The sequence below is a fragment of the Mesoplodon mirus genome (assembly GCF_964341445.2).
Source record: "Mesoplodon mirus genome assembly, chromosome: 19".
Taxonomy (NCBI): Eukaryota; Metazoa; Chordata; class Mammalia; order Artiodactyla; family Ziphiidae; genus Mesoplodon; species Mesoplodon mirus.
The window spans coordinates 60,807,029-60,830,008 of record NC_138995.1 but is presented as its reverse complement, the minus strand read 5'-3'; the positions used below and the strand labels follow the sequence as shown (position 1 = coordinate 60,830,008).

At 44.1% G+C, this 22,980-nt stretch overlaps 2 protein-coding genes across 4 annotated transcripts in view; one reads left to right on the top strand and one right to left on the bottom strand.

Annotated features, from left to right (window-relative positions):
- Window positions 1-22,980, top strand: part of LOC309794915 (uncharacterized protein) — a 385,639-nt gene that overhangs the window by 167,164 nt on the left and 195,495 nt on the right. The window lies entirely within an intron of this gene.
- The window catches only part of LOC309794914 (uncharacterized protein), a 105,045-nt gene that overhangs the window by 75,792 nt on the left and 6,273 nt on the right, over window positions 1-22,980 (bottom strand). Inside the window, exons 2-3 of one of the 3 annotated variants that reach the window (XM_082606842.1) lie at window positions 13,792-14,008; window positions 12,534-12,601 (exon numbers count right to left, since the gene is read on the bottom strand). Coding sequence is in view for 1 of the 3 variants with exons in the window: in XM_082606845.1 (XP_082462971.1) it covers window positions 2,108-2,122 (15 nt within the window). In the remaining 2 variants the exon portion in view is untranslated. Of the gene's footprint in view, window positions 1-2,107; window positions 2,199-8,194; window positions 8,350-12,533; window positions 12,602-13,791; window positions 14,009-22,980 lie in introns of those variants that run through there. The other 2 variants (XM_082606845.1, XM_082606843.1) reach the window with 2 other exon arrangements.

Sequence of the window (22,980 nt, the reverse complement as noted above, 5' to 3'; positions counted from 1 at the left end):
TTGGTTAGAAAGATACCTGGTGCTCGGGCATCACCAGAAGAAAAGCAAGAAGTCAGATATCTCAAAAGCCAGACCATTTCCCACTTCTGAACTTGTCCTCTATTTTTGTTAAAAAAAAAAGAAAAGAAAGGTCAGGGACCTTCCTGGTGGTCCAGTGGTTAAGACTCCATGCTTCCACCGCAGGGGGCATGGGTTTGATCCCTGGTCAAGGAACTAATATTCCACATGCTGTGCAGTGCAGCATCCAACCCCCCAAAAAAGAGATAAAGGGCATATATATTTATGAGTATGAAGAGGAAACCATTTGCTACGAAAAGTTTTCCTGACAATCTCTGTCTACGTAACAGACCGCTAATCGTGAACATTTAGCACATTAGCGCTGAAAAGACACAGAGCCTGTGATGTGAATCCAGCACCACACGGGAGCCCAAAGTTCCAGTCACTACGCAGATGTCACCTAGCACCTTACCTCCCTGGGAGCCCTGTCACACACTAGGACTTAATGAGAAAACCTAACACACCTGGGGGAAAATGGGAATCTAAAAGGGACAATGGTTTTCCAAAATCCTTTGGGGATTCTTAGAAGACGAGCCATTACCAGGGTGGGGTGTCTGTCTTGATTTCAGCGGCATCTCTCAGGCATCCGCAAAGCCCCTTCCTGAGTCATAGTACCTACACGCACGCCCTTGGAGTGGCAAGGTCATCAGGGCGTCAACGTCATCCAGATGACCCCACACTGTCCTGCAGTCTTCTTCCCATCAAGGTTCAGTTTTTCTCTCTGATTTTCCATCTAGCAAATCTTCAAACCCCAGGACCTCCTGGTGGTCCAGTGGTTAAGACTCAGTGCTTCCATTGCAAGGGATGAAGGTTCGTTGCCTAGTCAGGGAACAAAGATCCCGCATGCCACGTTGCATGGCGAAAAAGAAAAGAAAACAAAACAAACAAATCTCCAAATTCCAGTTTTTCCAGGGGTTGTTGTAACATCAGTTGCCTCTCCATCCTACATTCTGAATATATTGTTTTGATTCATTTCTGTAAAGTATCGTCAAAACTATTGCCTTGGAGACACTTCATGAAATTCTCTTTAAAGCTTTTACATTCACTGAAGTGATCCAGCAGGTAGCCACCCTTGTCTGGTGTGGGGCCAGGGCTGGAAGCACTTGGACCTGAAGATCATGGCCATCGACCAAGCCCATCAGTTTTAGATTTTAAAACATTATTACAAAGTAATCAAGATGATGTGGTACTGGCATAAACGCAGATACATAAGCCAATGGAACAGATTAGAAAACTCAAACAATCCCTGGAATATATGGAAAAGGTATAGAAAAGGGTGCCAAGACTAAACAAATGGGAAAGGACAGTCTCAATAACAAATGGTGCTGAGAAACTAGATATCTACAAGCAAAAAAATAAAGCTGGTCCCTAACCTGCATCAATGGTAAATACTGTGTGTCAAAAGATACAATCCACAGAGTAAAAAGACAACCTCTCAGGAATGGAGGTGATGAAAGTGACATAAAGAATTTCCAACGGTCAGAGGTTTAGGTTGATTTCATAGTTTAAATTCCAGGATGGACTAAAACACCCTCCATCACTGATGTCTAGTTCTGAACTTACCATTCCATTCCCAGTCATTAAGATTTAGTCAGTGACTTGCTCACTTAGCTTCAATTGCCTTTGAATAAGTCAGAACAAATTACCCTTAGTTGGCCTGATTTCCAGATTTTACCAGGTATTGTGCACATTAATACCCGACTTTCATGTGCACCATCTAGATCCTGGTTTACAGAGAGCAGACAGTGCATCCAGATGGGGCCCCTAAGCAACTACTGCTGGCCAATAGCACTGACACCCCGACTAAATCCATGGGGGTGAAGCCCTGCCCAGGACTACACCCAGTGGAGCCTCTTCACAAGTTCCAGGTCACTGGGTCATGGGGAGACGGGATCTAGGTGGAGACAACAAGCCCTGAGGGAAGGACCTGGGTGACCGTGCATGTACAGATGTCAGGCGGGATACTTCAGAGTCAGACAAGTTTACCGAGTCCAGAGAAGGGCATTTGAGGAAGAATAGACAGAAAAACCAACTGAGAATATGACTTTACCTGAGAAAGAGCCATTGCAGACTCCAGTTCTTTCCTTTTTCGCCACTTAAGGGCTTCTTCCTTAGACAAAATGAATGTTTAGAGGTCGATCCTGAAAGTGGAAAAGATGCTGTTTAATGCTCAGAATCGACACACCCCCTTCCTGAGTCACCACCACACACACAGGGAAGCCCTCAGCATGTGCAACAGACAGTCCTCTGCTGCCCACCGTCCCAGGAGGGGCTCAGGACAGTAACTTCCACAGAGACCAACAGGTGAGTTTCCCACACTTCTCTTCAGATCAGGCTCCCCTCCTGGTGAGGCCCTCACGTCCCCAGCAGCAGCGGGCACCTCAGCTGGACCCGACGATCCCCTGCAGGCCACAGACCAGCCCTGATCCATCCCCACGCAGAGCAGAGCCCTCAGCCTCAGCCCAGATCTCAGCCCTCAGGAACGGGAGGACCTGGAGCCATGGTGCTCAGTGATGGATCCGGACTGGAACATCCTGGGGCACCTCAAATATTGTTGAGGGTGGATTATCTGAAGGGGAATCTCTGGTCAGAACAAGGTATAAAACGTGTACATGAAAAATATCACATCGATCTAATGGGAAGCCTGGGTGGAGCACCAGGCACAGGAGGCAAGCCCAGCACAGCCCCCACTTGCTTATTCTTTCCCAGATTTGTTGAGGTGTAACTGACGAATAACAACGGTACATGCATGAAGCATACAATGATTTGACAGATGTAGACACTCTGTAATAATTATCACAAAAAAGTAATTTACACTTCCATCAACTCACAATTATCATTTTGTTTCCGTGTAGTGAGGCCACTTAAGTGTTACTCTCTCAGCAAATTCCAAGTATATAGAAACACAGTGTGATTAACGACCGTCAGCATGCTGGGCATTAGATGTCCATGTTGAACTTACTAATTTCACAACTGGACCTCTGTAACCCTTGAGCAGTATCTCCCCACTAACCCCACCATCCAACTCCTAACAACCTTTGTACTCTATGGCTCTATGAGTTTCACATTTTTAGTTTCCACATTAAATATGTGTTTTTTTCTGTCATAATTTATGGCAGACATAAATTTTCTATATCCATTCATTTATCAGAGAACATTTTGGTTCTTTCTACATATTGGCTGCTGTGAATAATGCAGTAACGGTCATTGGAGTGCATATATTTCCCTCACTATAACAATTATGTTTCCTTTGATATCTAGCCGCAAGTGGGTTTCATAGACCACACAATGCACACCGCAACTACCCATAAACGCAATTCCAGGTGCTCCATCCAGAAAGAAGACTTTACTTGCCAACAGTTCCACACACCCCTTGAGTCCACAGGGACAGGTGCACAAACAATTCATGGGGAGAACTCTGAAGCCCCCACTTGCTGCCCAATCCCTCCAGCAGACCCTTACAGCCTCCCTTCCAACTTCCCAATTGTTCTGCCTCTCCACCATGAACTCATGAGCAAACAGGGCTAAAAGGCAAACAGGGCTAAAAGGCCCGAAGACCTCTCAGAAACACATTTCAGGACTTCCCCGGTGGCGCAGTGGTTAAGAATCCGCCTGCCAATGCAGGGGAAAGCAGGGGTTCGAGCCCTGGTCTGGGAAGATCCCACACACTGCGGAGCAACTAAGCCTGTGAGCCACAACTAGTGAGCCCGTGTGCCACAACTACTGAAGCCTGTGCGCCTACAGCCCGTGCTCCACAACAGGAGAAGCCACCACAATGAGAAGCCCGCACACCACAACGAAGAGCAGCCCCCGCTTGCTGCAACTAGAGAAAGCCCATGCGCAGCAACGAAGACCCAATGCAGCCATTTATTTATTAATAAATAAATTAAATAAGTTAATATAAAAAAGAAAACACATTCCAACAGGAATATTCACAAGATGCCACCCAAAGGACACTGGGCATTCAATATGAAGGTCAAGACATTGGCCCTCCTGGGAAACCTTGCCACCAACTGGGGACATTATAGAGTGCAGTTACAAAGGAATCTGAATTCAGTAAGGAAGTCTCAAAGACAGATGGTCCCCAAGCTTCTTGTCTCCTGTCTCCCCACTCGTAGGTAATTAAAAGATACCCTAGCTCTTTGAGGGGGGCCACCACATGCCCCCTTAGTTTCCAGCCTTCTGTTCACCCTTGCACCGTGAAATCACTAAGGCTGACTCTGTGCAGATGACCTGCTGGAAGGCAAAGCTCCTGACCAAGGTGGCAACTGGTCACGGACGTGCACAGCCTGGAACACCAGGGGGCTGTAGCAGGGGCTACCCTGTGCCCGTGGTTTTCCCTGAGGATTATTCAGCCCGACCCACAGTCCCAGCATCTAAAGACATCCCTACAGTGAGATACTGCAGCCATCCTGGAAAAAAGAGGAACACTGTGAGCCTTTAAATTAAAGGAAAATGGCAAAGACTTCAAACAATCAATGGAGAAGGGCATTTCTGGTGAGGGTGATTGATACAGAGGCAATAAAACCTGGGTATCGTGAAAGAGATTGTCAGGAGGGGATGGGAGGACATCTGAGTCTAGACCTGAAGGGGGACAAAGGGCCTGTGCTATGGTGACTTAAAGGGAGAAGGTAAGAAAGGAACTGAGATCTGAGACAGAAAAATTGGGGGAACAGAGAAAAGGTGAAAGTGCCCAGGGCAGAGTGAACCATGAGAACAGGGTCAGCTCCCAGGATGAGGCTGGAGACACTGGCAGGGCCCTGAGGATGACACAGGGCTGAGTAGCCACAGGGAGGAGTTGGGATTTGTCCTGAGGGCAAATAAGAGCCAGTGCAGGTCTGAGTGCCAGGACTGGCATAAACTCTAAACTCTCTTCAGATTACACTGAATGCAGAGAAATATGTCTGACTCTGGTAACTTTTACTCTGAGCATATGTTCTGGTTTCGGTTCTAGAATTTGTGTTTTTCTTTTTCATTCTGGGAGGACTGGGACCAAATTCAGCTTCTAAATACAAATGGACACTCTCTCCAAAAAGAACTGCCACACAGAGACACACAGCTAATCTGGCCAGTCATTTTGTGGGTCGGTACTGCTCACGCTCCAGAGTTTCTAGTCTACTCTCACGTCTCCATGTTATAAGTGGGGTCCGTGAGGCCCAGAGAGGAGACATTTCTGAGAAGATCTGAATTTAGTGAAGAGAATCAGGTGGAAGTGAATTCTGAAAAGGTTGCCTTAAGGGTCAGTGGGCAGAGTTCGTCCTTATCATCCCTCCAACTTAAAAAACCAGGACCATTTTTCATGTGCCAGAGCAAAGGAACCTTCTCTTTGTAATTACAAGTAATTACAAAGTGCACAAGTCTTGTAGACAGCAGCTTTGCAATTCTCATCCTCATATGTATAATTTAAACAGATTTTAAATTCACTACATTCTAAAGCCAAATCATATATCATGACTTAATCATCCACATCCAAACAACTCACCATCCATCTGCATCCAGCTCCCACCACCTACCTGCACTACTGTGTTACCATTTCATTCGGTTTATCTGCCTCCTTATTTCTTTCTATGCTTCTGCCTCTGTTTTTTTTTTTTTTTTTTTTTTTGCGGTACGCGGGCCTCTCACTGTTGTGGCCTCTCCCGTTCCGGAGCGCAGGCTCAGCAGCCACGGCTCACGGGCCCAGCCGCTCCGCGGCATGTGGGATCTCCCCGGACCGGGGCACGAACCCGTGTCCCCTGCATCGGCAGGCGGACTCCCAACCACTGCGCCACCAGGGAAGCCCCCCGCCTCTCCTTTTGCTCCCCTCCGCTCTCCTGCTGTTCCTGCCCTCCGCTCTATTTCTTCCCCCACACCTGTCCCACCACACTCTGCATCTTCTTCTCCCTCTTGATGCTCTTTCTCCCCAACCTTTCGGATTGCCCAAAATTTCCCAACTACAGACTGGCATTTGACATCTGCCTCTAGAAGGATTAAATCATGAGCTGCTGCAGCTGCTGACCTTCCTCACCCCATGAAGGGAGCTCAGGGTGGGCATCAGGAAAGAGGCGCTCTGCGCTCTGGGAAAAACTGGCAGAATAGGTCTTCAGATAGTTAGATATTTTTAGAAAATTTTAGGAGCCCAATTATTGCATCTCCTCGTATCTAGGAAAACACTAAAATCCTTCATAGTGACGTCTGCTCCTCGTGACTAGCAGAAACCTTCTGCAGAAGAATATGTGCTTGACTGCATGTATGCTCCTGTCACTAAAATCGGTTTCTCAGAGCTATCTGAAATGCGGTCTCCTGGGCTATAGTCCTCATTTTGCAGAAACAAAACTTAACTCACAGCTCTCACGTTGTGCATTTGTTTTCAGTCGACAATCTCTAAGTATTACCGCCCCTTATTTCCCAACACCTCTGCTTCCTCTCTGCCCTCCAGTTACACCACTTCTGTCCCTGTTACACTCCCTTCCTTCCCACTCTCCGGCGCCCCAGGACGCTGTGCTTCCTTCCTGCTCTCTCTGTTCCCCTGCTCTTCTGATCACTAGTTGTACTCTTTGTCTCCTAGCACCAAGTTGCTTTGAAGGTCATGGTTCAAACTCTTTTTTTTTTTTTTTTTTTGCGGTACGCGGGCCTCTCACTGTTGTGGCCTCTCCTTGGGGAGCACAGGCTCCGGACGCGCAGGCTCAGCGGCCATGGCTCACGGGCCCAGCCGCTCCGTGGCATGTGGGATCTTCGCGGACCGGGACACGAACCCGTGTCCCCTGCATCGGCAGGCGGACTCAACCACTGCGCCACCAGGGAAGCCCGTTCAAACTCTTTTATCCTCTCTCCCAACTCTCTCTCTGTGAACTGCCTCACCGTTGTTACCTCTCGCCCATAGCTGATCCAGGGCCTCTCTCTATGTTGCTCTCCAATCCCTGGAGATCCGGCTTTTTTATTTACTTCTCTCTTTTTATTCACTTGCTACTTCCCCTACAGGAAAAGACCATTTTCCATCGGGTGGAATTTGGGACAGAAGAACACTGGGTGTCACACGCCTGGCCCAGGTCACCTCCCCCCACGCCGGGTGAGGGGAAGGGCTGACCAAGAAGGGGAGGCCTGTGTGGCAGAAGGACCGGCCTGAGGAGACGCGAGGACAGGGGGGCTGGGAGGGAGGGAGGGAGGGGGTCTCCGGAGAGGGGCGGGCTCTGCAGAAACCCAGGACCGGGGAGAGGACGCGGCCTGTCCGGGAGCGGGGCGGCCGGCGCTGCCCTCCAGGGGCCGAGAGGGCGAGGCTGCGGGGCGCGAATCCACCTCAGGGAAGAGGGTTTTACATGGGGGGTGGAGGGGGGAGCGGAGGTAGTCATGGGTATGAGTGTGTGTGTGTGTGTGTGTGTGTGTTGTGGTTTATTACTGCTTTTATTTGAGCTACATAAGGGAGGGGGCACCATAACATCTCAGTGGTTGTAGACTTGGCCTAAGCGCCAAAGGCAGGCTGAGAAGGCGCAGGAAGCAGGTTCGCCTTTGAGACATACTTGGTCTTTTCTGCCTCCCTTTGGTTCTAGTATTGACAGATCGTATATCTGAATGCGAACTGTGACTACGGTGGTTCCGCCTCCATGGGTTCGCCCCCCACCCCCCAATAATGGGTTTTAAGCAGGAAAATGTAGCGAAAGTTGGTGTCTACCTGGACCGAAGGCAGAAAAGCCAAGGTCAGTGACCAGCCTCGGAGCAAATTTAAACCCAAATGAAAAGATACCCGACCCGTAACGGCGACGTCTGGATGTACTGGGGGCGAAGGGCCGGGTGCTGGGATTTTAGGTCCGTAGTGACTCAGAGACCCTGAGGACGGAGTAAGGGTGGGTGAGGCACGCGGCGCAGATTTACACTAGAAAAGAGGAACTTAGCCGCTTCTGTGCGACCTTCTCTCCCCACTTCCGGTTCGGTAAAAAACCACCAGCGTGGAGCTGGAAGCCGGGCTTCCGGGGGCGGAGCCTGGGCGGGGCGCTACGGCCGAGGGGAGGGGCGACGACGGAGCCAGTTTTGCGCACAGACCTACGGAGGGCGGGGCAGAAAGCCGGGAGGAGGCGGTGCTTCTCCGCGTCTTGGAAGTAATCTTTTTAACTTACTGTCTTGAGCCGTTTTGCGTAAAAGCTTACAGTTGTGTGATACTTACGTCGGAAGATAAGACGTTTCCTCTTAACAAGTTGAGAATGGTTTCAGTAAAAAGCTGTTTTTTCCCACCAGGTTGCTCGCATTGTCCTGCTTCTGATGCTCCAGCAATTCAGTGGTTAGAAACGGTCTGCAAGTGGTAGCTGTAGGACAGTGGTTGGATCCCGTAAAATTTCCTGCAGTTAGAATTAATTTATGTAGCTTAAGGAAACAAGAGCTGGACTTGCCTCTGTATTACACACTAGCATGAGAAATACAAAACTCTCCCTAGGTAGAATGGGCCATTTCATACTGACACCGTACAGAACAACTTTTCTATTATTCATTCAGCCAAGAGGCCAAACTCAACACTCTCGGTTCCAGGGAATCGGGGACAAAACCTGGGGTCTGAGACTGGAGGACTAAAGCATGTGATAATTTCTGTCACTAACCATCGCTGTAAAAAATGCAGTGTATTTTTTTAAATTGTTATAAATTGCATTGTTCTTGCTTTTTTTTCTTAAGTGTTTTATTTTACTTTTAAAACCACCTTCCCCCGCCCCCAACTTGTATTGACATAATCACTGTATGAGTTTAAGGTGTAAGGCATAATATTCTGACTTACATATATTGAAGTAATTACCACAATAGGTTTAGTAAGCATCCATCATCTCATATAGACACCATAAAATGACAAAGCAAAAAAACAGAAAAAATATTTTTTCTCTTTATAAGAACTGCATTATTCTTTAAAACAGTCTATTCCACACTTGAGAATTACCTTGAACTTTCTTTCAGAAAAACTTCCTTATGAATATACTTAAGTATATAATAATGAAACATATGTAATCTAAAAATTACTATAGGGGGGCTTCCCTGGTGGTGCAGCGGTTGAGAATCTGCCTGCTAACGCAGGGGACATGGGTTCGAGCCCTGGTCTGGGAAGATCCCACATGCCGCAGAGCAACTGGGCCCGTGAGCCACAACTGCTGAGCCTGCGCGTCTGGAGCCTGTGTTCTGCAACAAGAGAGGCCACGATAGTGAGAGGCCCGTGCACCGCGATGAAGAGTGGCCCCTGCTTGCCACAACTAGAGAAAGCCATTGCACAGAAACGAAGACCCAACACAGCAAAAATGGATAAATAAATTAAAAACAAATTACTATAAGTTCGTTATGAGGGTAATCATAAATTTTCACTTTTTATTTTCAAATTGTAATATATTTTAGCTCTTTGTTTCCTATTTCTGAAAGTTCTGTGAAGTGTGGATAACAGAGCCTGTAAAATATGTAGTCTTCAGGGGCTTCCCTGGTAGCACAGTGGTTAAGAATCCACCTGCAAATGCAGGGGACACAGGTTCGAGCCCTGGTCAGGGAAGACCCCACATGCCATGGAGCAACTAAGCCCGTGCACCACAACTACTGAGCCTGTGCTCTAGAGCCCGTGAGCCACAACTACTGAGCCCATGTGCCACAACTACTGCCCGTGAACCTAGAGCCCATGCTCCACAACAAGAGTAGCCACCGCAATGATAAGGCCACACACTGCAATGAAGAGTAGTCTCCACTTGCCACAACTAGAGAAAGCCCACACGCAGCAATGAAGACCCAACGCAGCCAAAAATAAATTAATTAATCAAAAAAAATCACTCTAGGAGACATATGCTCATTGTCACTACCAGCAACCTTCTAGTGAATAGCAGCAAACTTCTGCCAAAATCTGTGCTTCATTGCACGTATCCCCCCTTTACCAAAAACATGTATAATACTGACCCCTCACCCTAACTCTTCACAGCAGTTCCTCAGAGCAATCTGAGAGGCTGTCTTCGGGCTATAGTCCTCAGTAAGCCCCTAATAAAACTGAACTCAAGGGCTCCCCTGGTGGTGCAGTGGTTGAGAGTCTGCCTGCTGATGCAGGGGACACGGGTTCGTGCCCCGGTGCAGGAAGATCCCACATGCCATGGAGTAGCTGGGTCTGTGAGCCATGGCCGCTGAGCCTGCACGTTCAGAGCCTGTACTCCACAATGGGAGAGGTCACAACAGTGAGAGGCCCGCGTACCGCAAAAAAAAACCCCAAAAAAACCAAACAAAAAAGAAACTGAACTCAAAGCTCTCACATTGTACTTGTTTTTTTCAGTCAACATCCCCATCCTCACTTGGTGGGAAGTTCTTATTTTCTGCAGAACAACTCAAAGATATGCTTCAGATTCTTTTTTATATCACTTTGACTTTATTCTTCTAATCATTAACTGGTTGAGATTGCTCTTTGGAATTCAGGGAAGGTTTAGAAGACCAAAACCTTTTCTCTACAAAAAAGGAACAGGGGACACCGAGGTGACTTTGTACTCAGAAAAGTCTCGCAGTGTCCTCCTTGGTTTTAATTTCCCCTTTACTTTGATACTCCTCAGTCAGGAGAACAGGGGAGAGACAAGAAAGGGAATAAAGTTTTGGAGAGAGAGGCTAATCACAAATTCAGCAGGGGAAATTAGTTTTAAAGGGACTCAGTTTCAGGTTTTGTTCTTTCTGTATCAAGGCTTCATCCTTGGTGAGCATTCATTTGTTTTCTGAAGCACCCAGGAGCAATGTTGTCTTTTGGAGATTGAGCTCACTGGGATACAATTTTTTTTCAATTTTTTTTTAATCTGGGCTATAACTGTGGCACTTTTCTTGCGATTCCAGGATAACTTGAGGAAATGGGATCCTGTTCATCTAAATGTTTTGAGGGCAGCTTTCTTTCAGAGAGTCCAGCCTGTTTTACATTTCAAAACTATGAAAAGTCCACATGCACAATTTTACTAAGTGCATTGAACAAACTAAAAGTAATCCAGGATTACGGTGGCCATTATAACCCTCCATCTCTCCGAACTCGTTTTCCTTAAGGTTAAATTTGAGGACTGCAGTTCTAAAATTAAACAAAATGAATGGAATATTTATTTTCATTGGTACCTGGAAGCTTCCAAACGTGCACAAAATTCTAAAATTGCCTACTTGCGATATACTATTCTGCACTGACCAAAACCGAAAAACTAGAAATGAACAAAATAACTTGTGAAGCCTTGTGTTCCTAGTGTTTTCCTCCCCCAAACTGAAAGCTCGTGTGTCTTCTCAGAACCTTTTGTTTCAGACTCCACCCAGGCAACACGGTCTGGTGCTCAGGCCCTGCCCAGATGCCATCTTTCTTTCTCTGCCTCTGCAAAAACCTGCCCCTTTAAACTGAGAGCTTCTGAGGATCGAAATACTAATCCCCAAAATAATGTTTCTAAGATAAATTAGCAATTGCTATACATTTTTGATAATAGCCATTACACTTCAAAACTCCCAGGAGAAACCTTGCTTTTTGTTACGCTCTGTTTGTTAAGGTCTTTTGGTAAGTCACCCATCCAGTTGAAAAGGGAGAGCCATTGTTTTAAATTATTCCACCTTAAGGGGCACCCCATATGAGAGAGGATTCCAATTCTCTCTGAAGACAATGTAATGCATTCACTGACTGGTACACACAAGCTTCCAAAAGATGAGTTGACTTCAAAAAGGCTTTAAAAGAATTCATACACCACGGAACCACAAACTGGATCTAACTATTTTTTTAAGTTCATATCTGAGACCTGGCTAAAAGTTAAAGGCAAATATGTATTTTTAGTCTCTATCTGTCTGTATTTTCATGTGTATCTCTATACATGTGTATATATGTCTAGTAAATGTGCGGTATTTTTTTTTCTTTTCTCACTCAGGTTGTTGCTGCTAAAATTAATTTGTAAAAGAACTCTATGTAATAGGCCTAAAAACAAACCAGCAGTTATATGAATTAAAGAAATATAATAGAAACCTAGCCAAAATGCTTTTCAAGTTCCTGCAATGTGTGATTAAAGTTCAGTAACTGGGAGCTAGCTTAAGGATTTTGGTACAATTAAAAGGGACATATCTTTAGAGTTATCAAAACTACAAATAATACAGGCATATAATTTTCATTCAACCTGGGCTTTTTGGCCACATAAGTTTATGTTCTATCTGTAACCAAATTGGCGGCGAGATAAATAACTCTGTATAATAAATTTTTTGTTAGTAATCTAAACAGGAATGTTGAAAACAACCGAATTGACTGGAAGTGTATGAAATAAAAGGTTCGAGGTAGATCTTTAAATCTCTTTCCAAAATCAACTCTGAAACCTTACACTTGTACGAAGTTAAATTAAACGCTGGAGATGACTGGGACTGAGGGTAGGCTCCAGGTGACGGTGACTGTACAGGTATCAGGCAGGATACTTCACAGTCAGACAAGATCAGCGAGTCCAAAGAAGGGCATCTCAGGAAGGACAGACAGAAGAATCAGCTGAGAAAATGACTTCACCTGAGAAAGAGCCACTGCAGACTCCTTTTCTTTCCTCTCCCTCCTCTTCAGGGCTTCTTTCTCAGACAACGTGAATCTTTAGAGGTCGATCTTGAAAGTGGAAAAGATGCTGTTTAATGCTCAGAATCGACACACCCCCTTCCTGAGTCACCACCACACACACAGGGAAGCCCTCAGCATGTGGAACAGACAGTCCTCTGCTGTCCCGTCCCAGGAGGGATCAGGACAGTAAACTCCCACACAGAGACCAACAGGTGAGTTTCCCACACTTTCCTTCAGATCTTGCTCCCCTCCTGGTGAGGCATCATGTACACAGAAGCAGAGGGAACCTCAGCTGGACCCAACAATCCTCTTTGGGTCACAGACCAGGCCCTGATGGATCCCCACACAGAGCAGAGCCCTCAGCCCAGATCTCAGCCCTCAGGAATGGGGGGACTCAGAGTCACGATGCTCAGTGATGGATCCAGATTGGAATCACCTGGGGCACTTTAAATATGATTGAGGGCTTCCCTGGTGGCGCAGTGGTTGAGAATCTGCCTGCTGGTGCAGGGGACACGGGTTCGAGCCCTGGTCTGGGAGTATCCCACATGCCACGGAGCAACTGGGCCTGTGAGCCACAGCTGCTGAGCCTGCACATCTGGAGCCTGTGCTCCGCAACAGGAGAGGCCGCGATGGTGAGAGGCCCGTGCACCGCGATGAAGAGTGGCCCCCGCTTGCTACAACTAGAGAAAGCCATTGCACAGAAACAAAGACCCAACACAGCAAAAATGAATAAATAAATTAATAAACTCCTACCCCCAACATCTTCTAAAAAAAAAAAATTGAGGTTGGGTCCTACACTGACTACATAAAGGGGAATCCCTGTTCAGAGGGGTACAAGACATGTATATGCAAAATGCCTCATCCATCTAACGTGAAGACTGTGTTGAGAACCATGGAAGGACGAATGAATAGTGAAACGTGGTGTATATACATAGAATGGAACATTACTCAGCCAGAAAATAAATCTTGCCATTTGCAACCACATGGATGAAGGAGGTACTATGCTAAGAGAAAAAAACTCAAAGACAAATACCACACGGTTTCACTTATATATGGAATCTAAAAAATTAAAAAACAAAAAACACAGAATACAGTGAAAGGAGACTCATAGAACTAACATGTGATTTCCAGAAAGGGGTAGGGGAGTGAGAGAATTGAAAAAGATCAATGTTCATGACTTTTCTCTGAGAATGAACATACACAATGGAAGTTTTTGATAGATAAACTAGAAATTTCACCTATTAACTCTCCCAACACATTTTTGTTAGTTTGCACTTAGGCTTTCTCCATTGGAAAAGGATGGATCCCCAAAGTTGAGATTCGATGGCAGGACTGATGACTCCATACATTAAAGTGTTAGGAGTGAATTCCCTTGATGGTCCAGTGGTTAGGACTCCGAGCTCAGCTTCAACTGCAGGGAGCCTGGGTTCCATCCCTTGTTGGGGAACTAAGATCCTGAAGGCCACATGGCGTGGCAAAAAAAAATAAATAATGTGTTAGGAAAATGTTTGTTACATAACGAGGCTTTCTGGGGAGAGCAGGGTAGACTTCCCAAGTTCTTAAAAATGGCTACAGATTGCAGAGAACGCTGATGGGCTTGTGTTACTCTGGATGCAGGACCGGGCTGAGGTGATGGTACTTGCTCGTTGTGTGAACCTACAACTGCTGCCAAGGGAAGGAACACTCAGCTTTATCATCAGCCTGTCCTGCCCACGTGAGCAGAAGAGGAACAGTTTGTAGTGAGACTTAAAGGTGTCTATAGTCAGACCTCAAATATGGAATCAGACTCTTTCATACAAAACTGAATGTTTACTCAAGAGTAAACTCCTGATGTCTTGCTTAGGAAAGACCGCAATTTTCCACCTGCTAATAATATACAAACTACATTCCTCTTCCTGATGCACAGAGATCGCATTGCACAATATGTTTGTTGGAATCCTAACCACGAGGCCAACAGGCAACTCCCCCATATCCATTCATCTGTTGATGGACGTTTAGGTTGCATCCATATCTTGGCTACTGTAAATAGTGATGCTGTGAATGTTCAAGTGCCTGTATCTTTTCAAATTAGCGTTTTCTTTTTTCCTAGTAATGTACCCAGGACTGGAGTGGCTGGGTCATATGGCAGTTCGACTTTCAGGTTTTGAGGAATCTCATCTTGTCAAGCATATATATTATATTTTTCAAAGATACTGTTCTGTCCAATTTATATATTTAATTTGTATTTCTCCCTTTACGTCAGTGAAATGTTTGGAGGTTGCATAAATCAAGGAGTTGTTTTCGGATTTGCGTCACATGAAAATGTACAAAGAGGAATGACACATGCAATTACACATATACATATTCTTTTTCACATTCTTTTCCATTATGATTACAGGATATTGAATACAGCTTTCTGTGCTATATAGTAGGACCTTGTTGTTTATCCATTTTATATATTACTTTGCATCTGCTAATCCCAAACTCCTAATCCAACCCTCCGCTACCTGCCCCCCTCCACCTGGGCAAACCACAAGTCTGTTCTCTATACCTGTGACTGTTTTTTAGGTATGTTCATTTGTGTCGTATTTTAGATTCCACACATCATCAATGCTATACAAGATGTTTTCATGAAAAAATCTTTTCAAATTTCTTGGGTATATTTGCAAAGGTAGAATTGCTGGGTGTGATATCCTGATGTTTAAGAAATAATGATTTCCTCATTCAAATGAGAAACGCTCAACTTCCATGCACAAACAACTGGGCAAAATTGGTCTCAAGACCTGGCCTTGATGCAAGAGGGCTGAGAAATTGGGGGAACACATAGCTATGTGTAAAATGGTATTAAAAGAGTGCAGAAAGTCATTATACTGAAACGATCTCTATTATAAAAAACAAAGTGTAAAATCTTATATATAGCATCTATTGATATTTTGTTGTAAAAAAAAAATACACCTGAAAATCAGATGAAAGTTATCTTACTGAATAAATATACTTCAGAATGAAGATTGTAATGGGTATACTTGCAGTGTATATATTTGTAATATATATATTTCATGTGATTTTATGAATTAAAACAGGAGACCTATGATACATTTAGAATAAAACAATAGCAAAATGGCAGCAGTTAAATGGCGAATCACATACACACACACACTACTCTATTTTGATTAAATTTCCTCTCAACATAACTGTTCTCTCTTCAAAGAATAAAACTAATTTTCCTTTAAACATAGATGTACACGACTGCTATCACCATCCAATGGAGAAAGTGACCAACTTTTCCTGTGCATTGTATCTACCTGATAATCAGTCCCTAGTAACCTGTCACTCTCCTGCCATGAAAAGCCCAGTCCCTTAATGTCCTGCCTGCTTTATTCATGGTCAGTTGGTAGAGGATTCTGTCCTGTCACCCACACTGGCCTATCCACAGAAGGGCTCCCTGAACGTAATAAGCACGATGAATCATGTCATAATTTTACATTATTCCCTGCCCCTCCCTGCCGCTAATTCACACACTACTGAATTTGATCATTCAGGGTCTTCGTTTTTCCAGGGAACATGGATGTGAAGGAACCATGCCTAACGAAGTTGGCCCCTTTATGTTACTGCTTCCTTCCCAGAGACAATCATCAAAGGCCTGTAATGAAGGCATAAGATCAACAGACTTTAACCTTCAGATTGAAAGGCATAAATAGTAATTAAGCCTTTTCAAGAAAACTCAAATAATTATTCATACACTGAAGATAATGGGCTATTTCCACCTATCTCCTTCCTCTTCCCATACACGCAAGTTTTAACATGCTGTGATTTGTAATTATTCTGAAGTATGTCATAACTCAGGTTAATCTCAGACAACTAAAGGATTATTTAGTCCTAGTATGCATTCTCTGAGGTGTGGTCTATTGAAGAATTGCTCAAAATACTCACCAAATTCATTATATTTGTGAGGATTCTCACAAATATAAGTTCTTTGGTGACCCCTGAGGACGGACTGTTTCTTGAAAGTGTTTTCATGTTTAGTATACCTGTATACTTTCTGACCTGTAAGAATTCTCTTATTATACCAAACATGTGGATGCCTGATGAAACACTCTACAATATTCATTACACTTGAATGCTTCTTCTCCAACGTTAACATTACGTTCCAGATTTTTTTTTTGTTTTAATAAATTTATTTATTTTTGGCTGCGTTGGGTTTTCGTTGCGGTGCGCAGGCTTCTCATTGAGGTGGCTTCCCTTGTTGTGGAGCACAGGGCTTTAGGCGCGCAGGCTTCAGTAGTTGTGGCACATGGGCTCTAGAGCACAGGCTCAGTAGTTGTGGCTCACGGGCTTAGTTGCTCCACAGCATGTGGGATCTCCCCGGACCAGGGCTCAAACCCATATCTCCTGCATTGGCAGGAGGATTCATAACCACTGCACCACCAGGGAAGCCCTGTTCCACAGTTTTGATCTTTAGGTTCAAGCATTAGCACACATATTTGCTCTATGTGGATTCTCACAAAGATGTATATTCTTTTTTTTTTTTTTTTTTTCTTTTTTTTTTTCTTTTTGCGGTATGCGGGCCTCTCACTGCTGTGGCCTCCCCCGTTGCGGAGCACAGGCTCCGGGCGCGCAGGCCCAGCGGCCATGGCTCACGGGCCCAGCCGCTCCGCGGCATATGGGATCCTCCCAGACCGGGGCACGAACCCGTATCCCCTGCATCGGCAGGCGGACTCTCAACCACTGCGCCACCAGGGAGGCCCAAGATGTATATTCTTAAGTCTACTGCACGTTGAGTCTTGGATAAGATGCTTATGTGGATACGTGGTTTCAAACATCTTGGGTGCCTTTCTAAAAGCGGCATCTCTGGGTCTGATATTGTGTTTTATAAGAAATATGGGGCTTTCCTGATGGCACAGTGGTTAAAAATCCGCCTGCCAATGCAGGGGACACGGGTTCGAGCCCTGGTCCGGGAAGATCCCACATGCCGTGGAGCAACTAAGCCCGTGCGCCACAACTACTGAGCCTGTGCTCTAGAGCCCGTGAGCCACAACTACTGAGTCTGCGAGACACAACTACTGGGCCAGCATGCCACAACTACTGAAGCCTGCGCACCCAGAGCCCGTGCTCTGCAACGAGAAGCCACAAGAAGCCGTGCACTGCAACAAAGAGTAGCCCCCAGTTGCAGCAACTAGAGATAGCCCACACGCAGCAACAAAGACCCAATGCAGCCAAAAAAAGAAGAAAAAAAAAAGAATATTTCTGAACTACAAGTCTTTGGTATATGTCTCACTTTCAGGTAGGATGGCATGAATTGAAAACATCTCAAAATGGATTCTTCTCGGGTAATTCCCTGTTGCTCCAGTGGTTAAGACTCGGCGCTTTCACTGCCATGGGCCCGGGGTTCGATCCCTGGTCTGGGAACTAAAATCCTGCAAGCCACGCAGCATGGCCAGAAAAAATAAAGGATTCTTTTATTTCTTATCATGATACCAGAATCAGAATTATATTAAAACTGAAGGATTATTTCACCGTGTTTAGAATCAGAGCAGCAAGGAAATAAATCTGTGAGTTAGAAAACACTATGGGCCTAATAATTTTTGCCCAACACTTGGAACACTGGGCAGACTGCCCAGGTGTTACATGGAATATTACACTATCAGGAAAATGAACAAAGTCCATAGATACAATCTGGCCCTAACACCTTTTCCCTTTACCTATCTCTGTTCTTGAGATAGAAATATGAAACTTGAAAATTCACACTTCATATTAAAATCATGGTGGATATTGAACACAAATTGTTAATATATTGGGAAAAGATGTCTCGAATTAATATTTCTATGAAAAGGAGACAAAATCTAAAATTGGAAAGGATTGTACGTCACAATGATCAATCTCCTCAGTCATCCAGCAGCCAGGTTGCTAGAAAAACACTGAAGACTAAGTGGTCGTGGAGGAAGAAGGGAGAGGACCCATCACATCCAACACAGCACCCTCTGGACGTCCTGTGAGGTGAGAAAGATAAATCTATTTCTTTCAGTTACTGTTTTCCAGGCAATCTATCACAAATAGAAACTGTCCGACCTGAGAAATAGGATTGTTATTTAGTGATGGGCACAGAATGGAGCATTTGAGAAAGAATCTTGAATTTAAAATGTTGTGGCTGAAGAAAACTTCATGAAGACATCCCTTCACTCATGAGCTAGAGCTGTTCAGCACGTGTTGTGGAAAATTCATGTGTGAAAAAATTATGGTGTGAGAATTTACGACAAATATTCAGAACATTAGGCTGTAAAGTACAGGACAATTAAATTTCAGTCCACAAATATAATCACATGTTTATTTGACCATCTGACCTACTGATCTATGATCCTATCCATCACACTAACTGTCTTTGCACTCATAAAGTACATTCACTCATTCTGTCAATGGGGAATGAGTCCAATCACTGAATATGTAGGAAGAAATACAATAACCTGCCTTCAGGAGCTTATACTGTGTAAGGGAATGTCAGCAATTATTAAATAAGATATGACTGTGTTAGGTATGATGAAGAGGTATATATATTAATACAATGATAGAGTGAGATGGTGGCCTAATTTAAACAATGTGTTCAGGAAATGCTCAAATGAAAAGAAGATAACTACACAAAAGCATTGATTAATTAAGAGTGTGTCATGCAAACCCACATGAAGACCATGAGGATAAGGATGAAAGTGATATTTGGAATTCAGGAAAGGAAAGAAAACGAATTGTGACCTGGAATACCCAAAAGAGCCCAGTGCTTTGGGTCCATTTACAACTCTGGACAGAAAAAGAAGAGAATAAAATTGTTTACTTAAGGCACTCTGTGGTAATTTCGTAAGCATAAATAGGAAATTTAATTACATGGTGTATGTAGAAAAACAAAAGAACCTACAAACATTTCTGGAAAAAGAATAATTTACAAGGTATCAGGACACAAGTAGAACATGCAAAAATCGATCACAATTCTATATACTAGAAACTTACAAACGAAATTGAAATTTAAAATGTAATATATTGGTGAATGCTCAAGAAAGTAAAAGAAAAATGTGTAAACTAAGAAAATAAGGGGTCAAGGAAAAGGAAGAGTCTCTGCTACACTGTAGTGATGTTCATTAGCAACTTGTAGTTGTTTGAGGGAATTGGCAACTGGAAACAAAGTTTTGCAGAAACATTCTCACCACACCAAGTGTGCACTATCCTTGCACTTCCGCTGAAGTTATGCTGCAGTTCTAGAAAATGGTACGTCAGAATCACAAACACATCACAGAGACTGGCTGTCACCTTCTCCCCCAAACACTGTTACAAAACGCTAAGCGGGTAGTCCTGGCACCAGGAAGCAATCAGAGGAGTATTTTGCTGTTTGAGACTAAGAGGCAGAGTCTATGAGAAGTGGGGGAAGTGCTCCCAGCTCAAACGGGATTCCTCTGGGACAGACAATAGTACAGTGACAAAGATGCAAACGCAGGAGGAATAATTTCATAATAATCCAGCACAAATTATCTGATGCCTGGTGAGCTGTTAGCCCCAAGGAAAGGTTTTCCCATTCATAACATCTGTGAGGTAATCTCCAGAATGAATTACTTGGTGAATAAATTCCTTTTCTAAAGACCTGGCCACAATAATTACATTTATCTGGTTTCTTTCCAGAATAAGTATTCTAATAAAGCTGAAAATGTGGACACCTACTAAATGCCTTGACTCTTCACTACACTGTTAAACTCTCTCAAGATCATGGATTACCTGATGTTCAGTTAGGCTTAAAAGCACAATGAAGAATTTGCCACACTCATTACATTTGCAAGGTTTCTCTCCAGTGTGAATTCTTGGGCAGATTATAAGGTATGAATTTTGACTGAACACATGTAGACAGTCATTATACTTTCAGGGTTTCTTTCCATTATAGATTATCTGGCGGTAAGAGAGGCTGCACACACACAAAAACTTCACAACACTCGTGATACTTGTACAGTTTCTCCCCACTGTGATTTCGCCAAAGAATTGTAAGGTGTGAATTTTCAAATTTGAATTTTTTTTCAAGTTTGAATTTTGAAGACCTTTCCACATACAACACATTTATATGGTTTTTCTTTTTCTTTTTTTTTTTTTCCAAAGATGTTGGGGGTAGGAGTTTATTAATTTATTTATTTTTGCTGTGTTGGGTCTTCATTTCTGTGCGAGGGCTTTCTCTAGCTGTGGCAAGCGGCGGCCACTCTTCATCGCAGTGCGCGGCCCTCTCACTATCGCGGCCTCTCTTGTTGCGGAGCACAGGCTCCAGACGCGCAGGCTCAGCGGCCATGGCTCACGGGCCCAGCCGCTCCGCGGCATGTGGGATCTTCCCGGACCGGGGCACGAACCCATGTCCCCTGCATCGGCAGGCGGACTCCCAACCACTGTGCCACCAGAGAAGCCCCTCAAGTTTGAATTTTGAAGACCTTTCCACATACAACACATTTATATGGTTTTTCTTTTTCTTTTTTTCTTTTTCTAAAGAAGATGTTGGGGGTAGGAGTTTATTAATTTATTTATTTTTGCTGTGTTGGGTCTTCATTTCTGTGCGAGGGCTTTCTCTAGCTGTGGCAAGCGGCGGCCACTCTTCATCGCAGTGCGCGGCCCTCTCACTATCGCGGCCTCTCTTGTTGCGGAGCACAGGCTCCAGACGCGCAAGCTCAGTAGTTGTGGCTCATGGGCCTAGTTGCTCCGCGGCATGTGGGATCCTCCCAGCCCAGGGCTCGAACCCATGTCCCCTGCATTAGCAGGCAGATTCTCAACCACTGTGCCACCAGGTAAGCCCATGGTTTTTCTTAAGTATGGATTTTCTGATGTGGAGCAAAGGTTGAGACCTGAGTAGAGGCTTTTCCACACTCAATACATTTGCAAGGTGTCTATCCATTATGTAGTCTGTGATGAATTCGAAGTCGTTGCTTGTAACGAAAGACTATGCCACACTCATTACATTTGTAAGGTTTCTCCCCAGTATGAATTCTCTGATGACACACAAGGTTTGAATTTTTACTAAACACTTTGCCACACTCACCACATTTGTAAGGTTTCTCTCCAGTATGAATTCTCTGATGAACTGAAAGGTTTCCTTTTCGATTAAAGAGCTTGCCACACTGATTACATTTGTAAGGTTTCTCACCATTATGAATTCTCTGATGACGTGCAAGGTTTGAATTTTGACTAAAGACTCTGCCACACTCATTACATTTGTAAGGTTTTTCTCCAGTGTGAACTTGCTGATGCCTTGTAAGGGTTGGCTTCTCACGAAAGAACTTCCCACACTCATTACATCTGTAAGGTTTCACTGCAGTATGAATTTGTTGATGCCTTGTAAAGGTTCTCTTATCCCGAAAAAACTTGCCACACTCATTACATTTGTGAGGTTTCTCTCCAGTATGAGTTATCAGATGACTTGTAAGGTGTGTTTTTTGACTAAAGACACTGACACATTCACCACATTTGTAAGGTTTCTCTCCAGTATGAATTCTCTGATGAACTGCAAGGACTGCATTCTGATTAAAGACTTTGCCACATACATCACATTTATATTGTTTAGCTTCTCTATGGATTATCATATGTCTCCTGAGGCCTGAGGTAGAATAAATGGTCTTCCCACACACATTACATTTATAAGGCATCTCTCCAGTGTGAATTCTCTGATGACTTGTAAGATGTGAATTTTGACTAAACCTCTTGCCACACTCATTACATTTATAAGGTTTCTCTCCAGTATGAACCCTCTTATGACTTACAAGGTGTGAATTTCGATTAAAGACCTTGCCACACACATCACATTTACACAGTTTCTCTCCTGTGTGGATTCTCTGACGTCTACTGAGGTTTGAGCCCTTAGGAGAGGGTTTGCCACACTCATTACATTTGTAAGGACTTTCCCTGTGTGCTTTCTGGTCTTCTGTCAGTATTAAAAGATGCATAAAATCACTCCCATGTATATTAGAAATTTTGGGTTGGCCAGTAGGAGAAATTTCTTGAGATGGTGAAAACGAGGTACTATTGTTGATGCTCTTATCAGCTTGATGAAATTCATAAATTTTCTGTTTACTTTTAAACATATGCAGTTCATCCGAAAAGCTTAATGCCAGCCTATTTGCAATCGGCTTCTTTCCTGAATCCCTTCCACCATGTCGAACTCTTCTATAAGTGACATCTTCGTTAGGGGATGTAGGGATATTTTTGTAATTTCTTTCATCATCTCTCCACTGACACCCAAGGTCATGCATATTCTCCTGTATTTCCCGTAGGTAAAAATGCTTGATTTCACAGCTTCCATGGCTTCCCAACAGCACTGTTTGGAATATTTCTCCTATATCAGTGTTTGATTTTAGTTGTAATTTCTTGATCACGTGTATATGAGAGAGATCTACAAGATAAAAAGGACCATAGGTATACTATTCTTTACACTGCATGAATAAATGTTT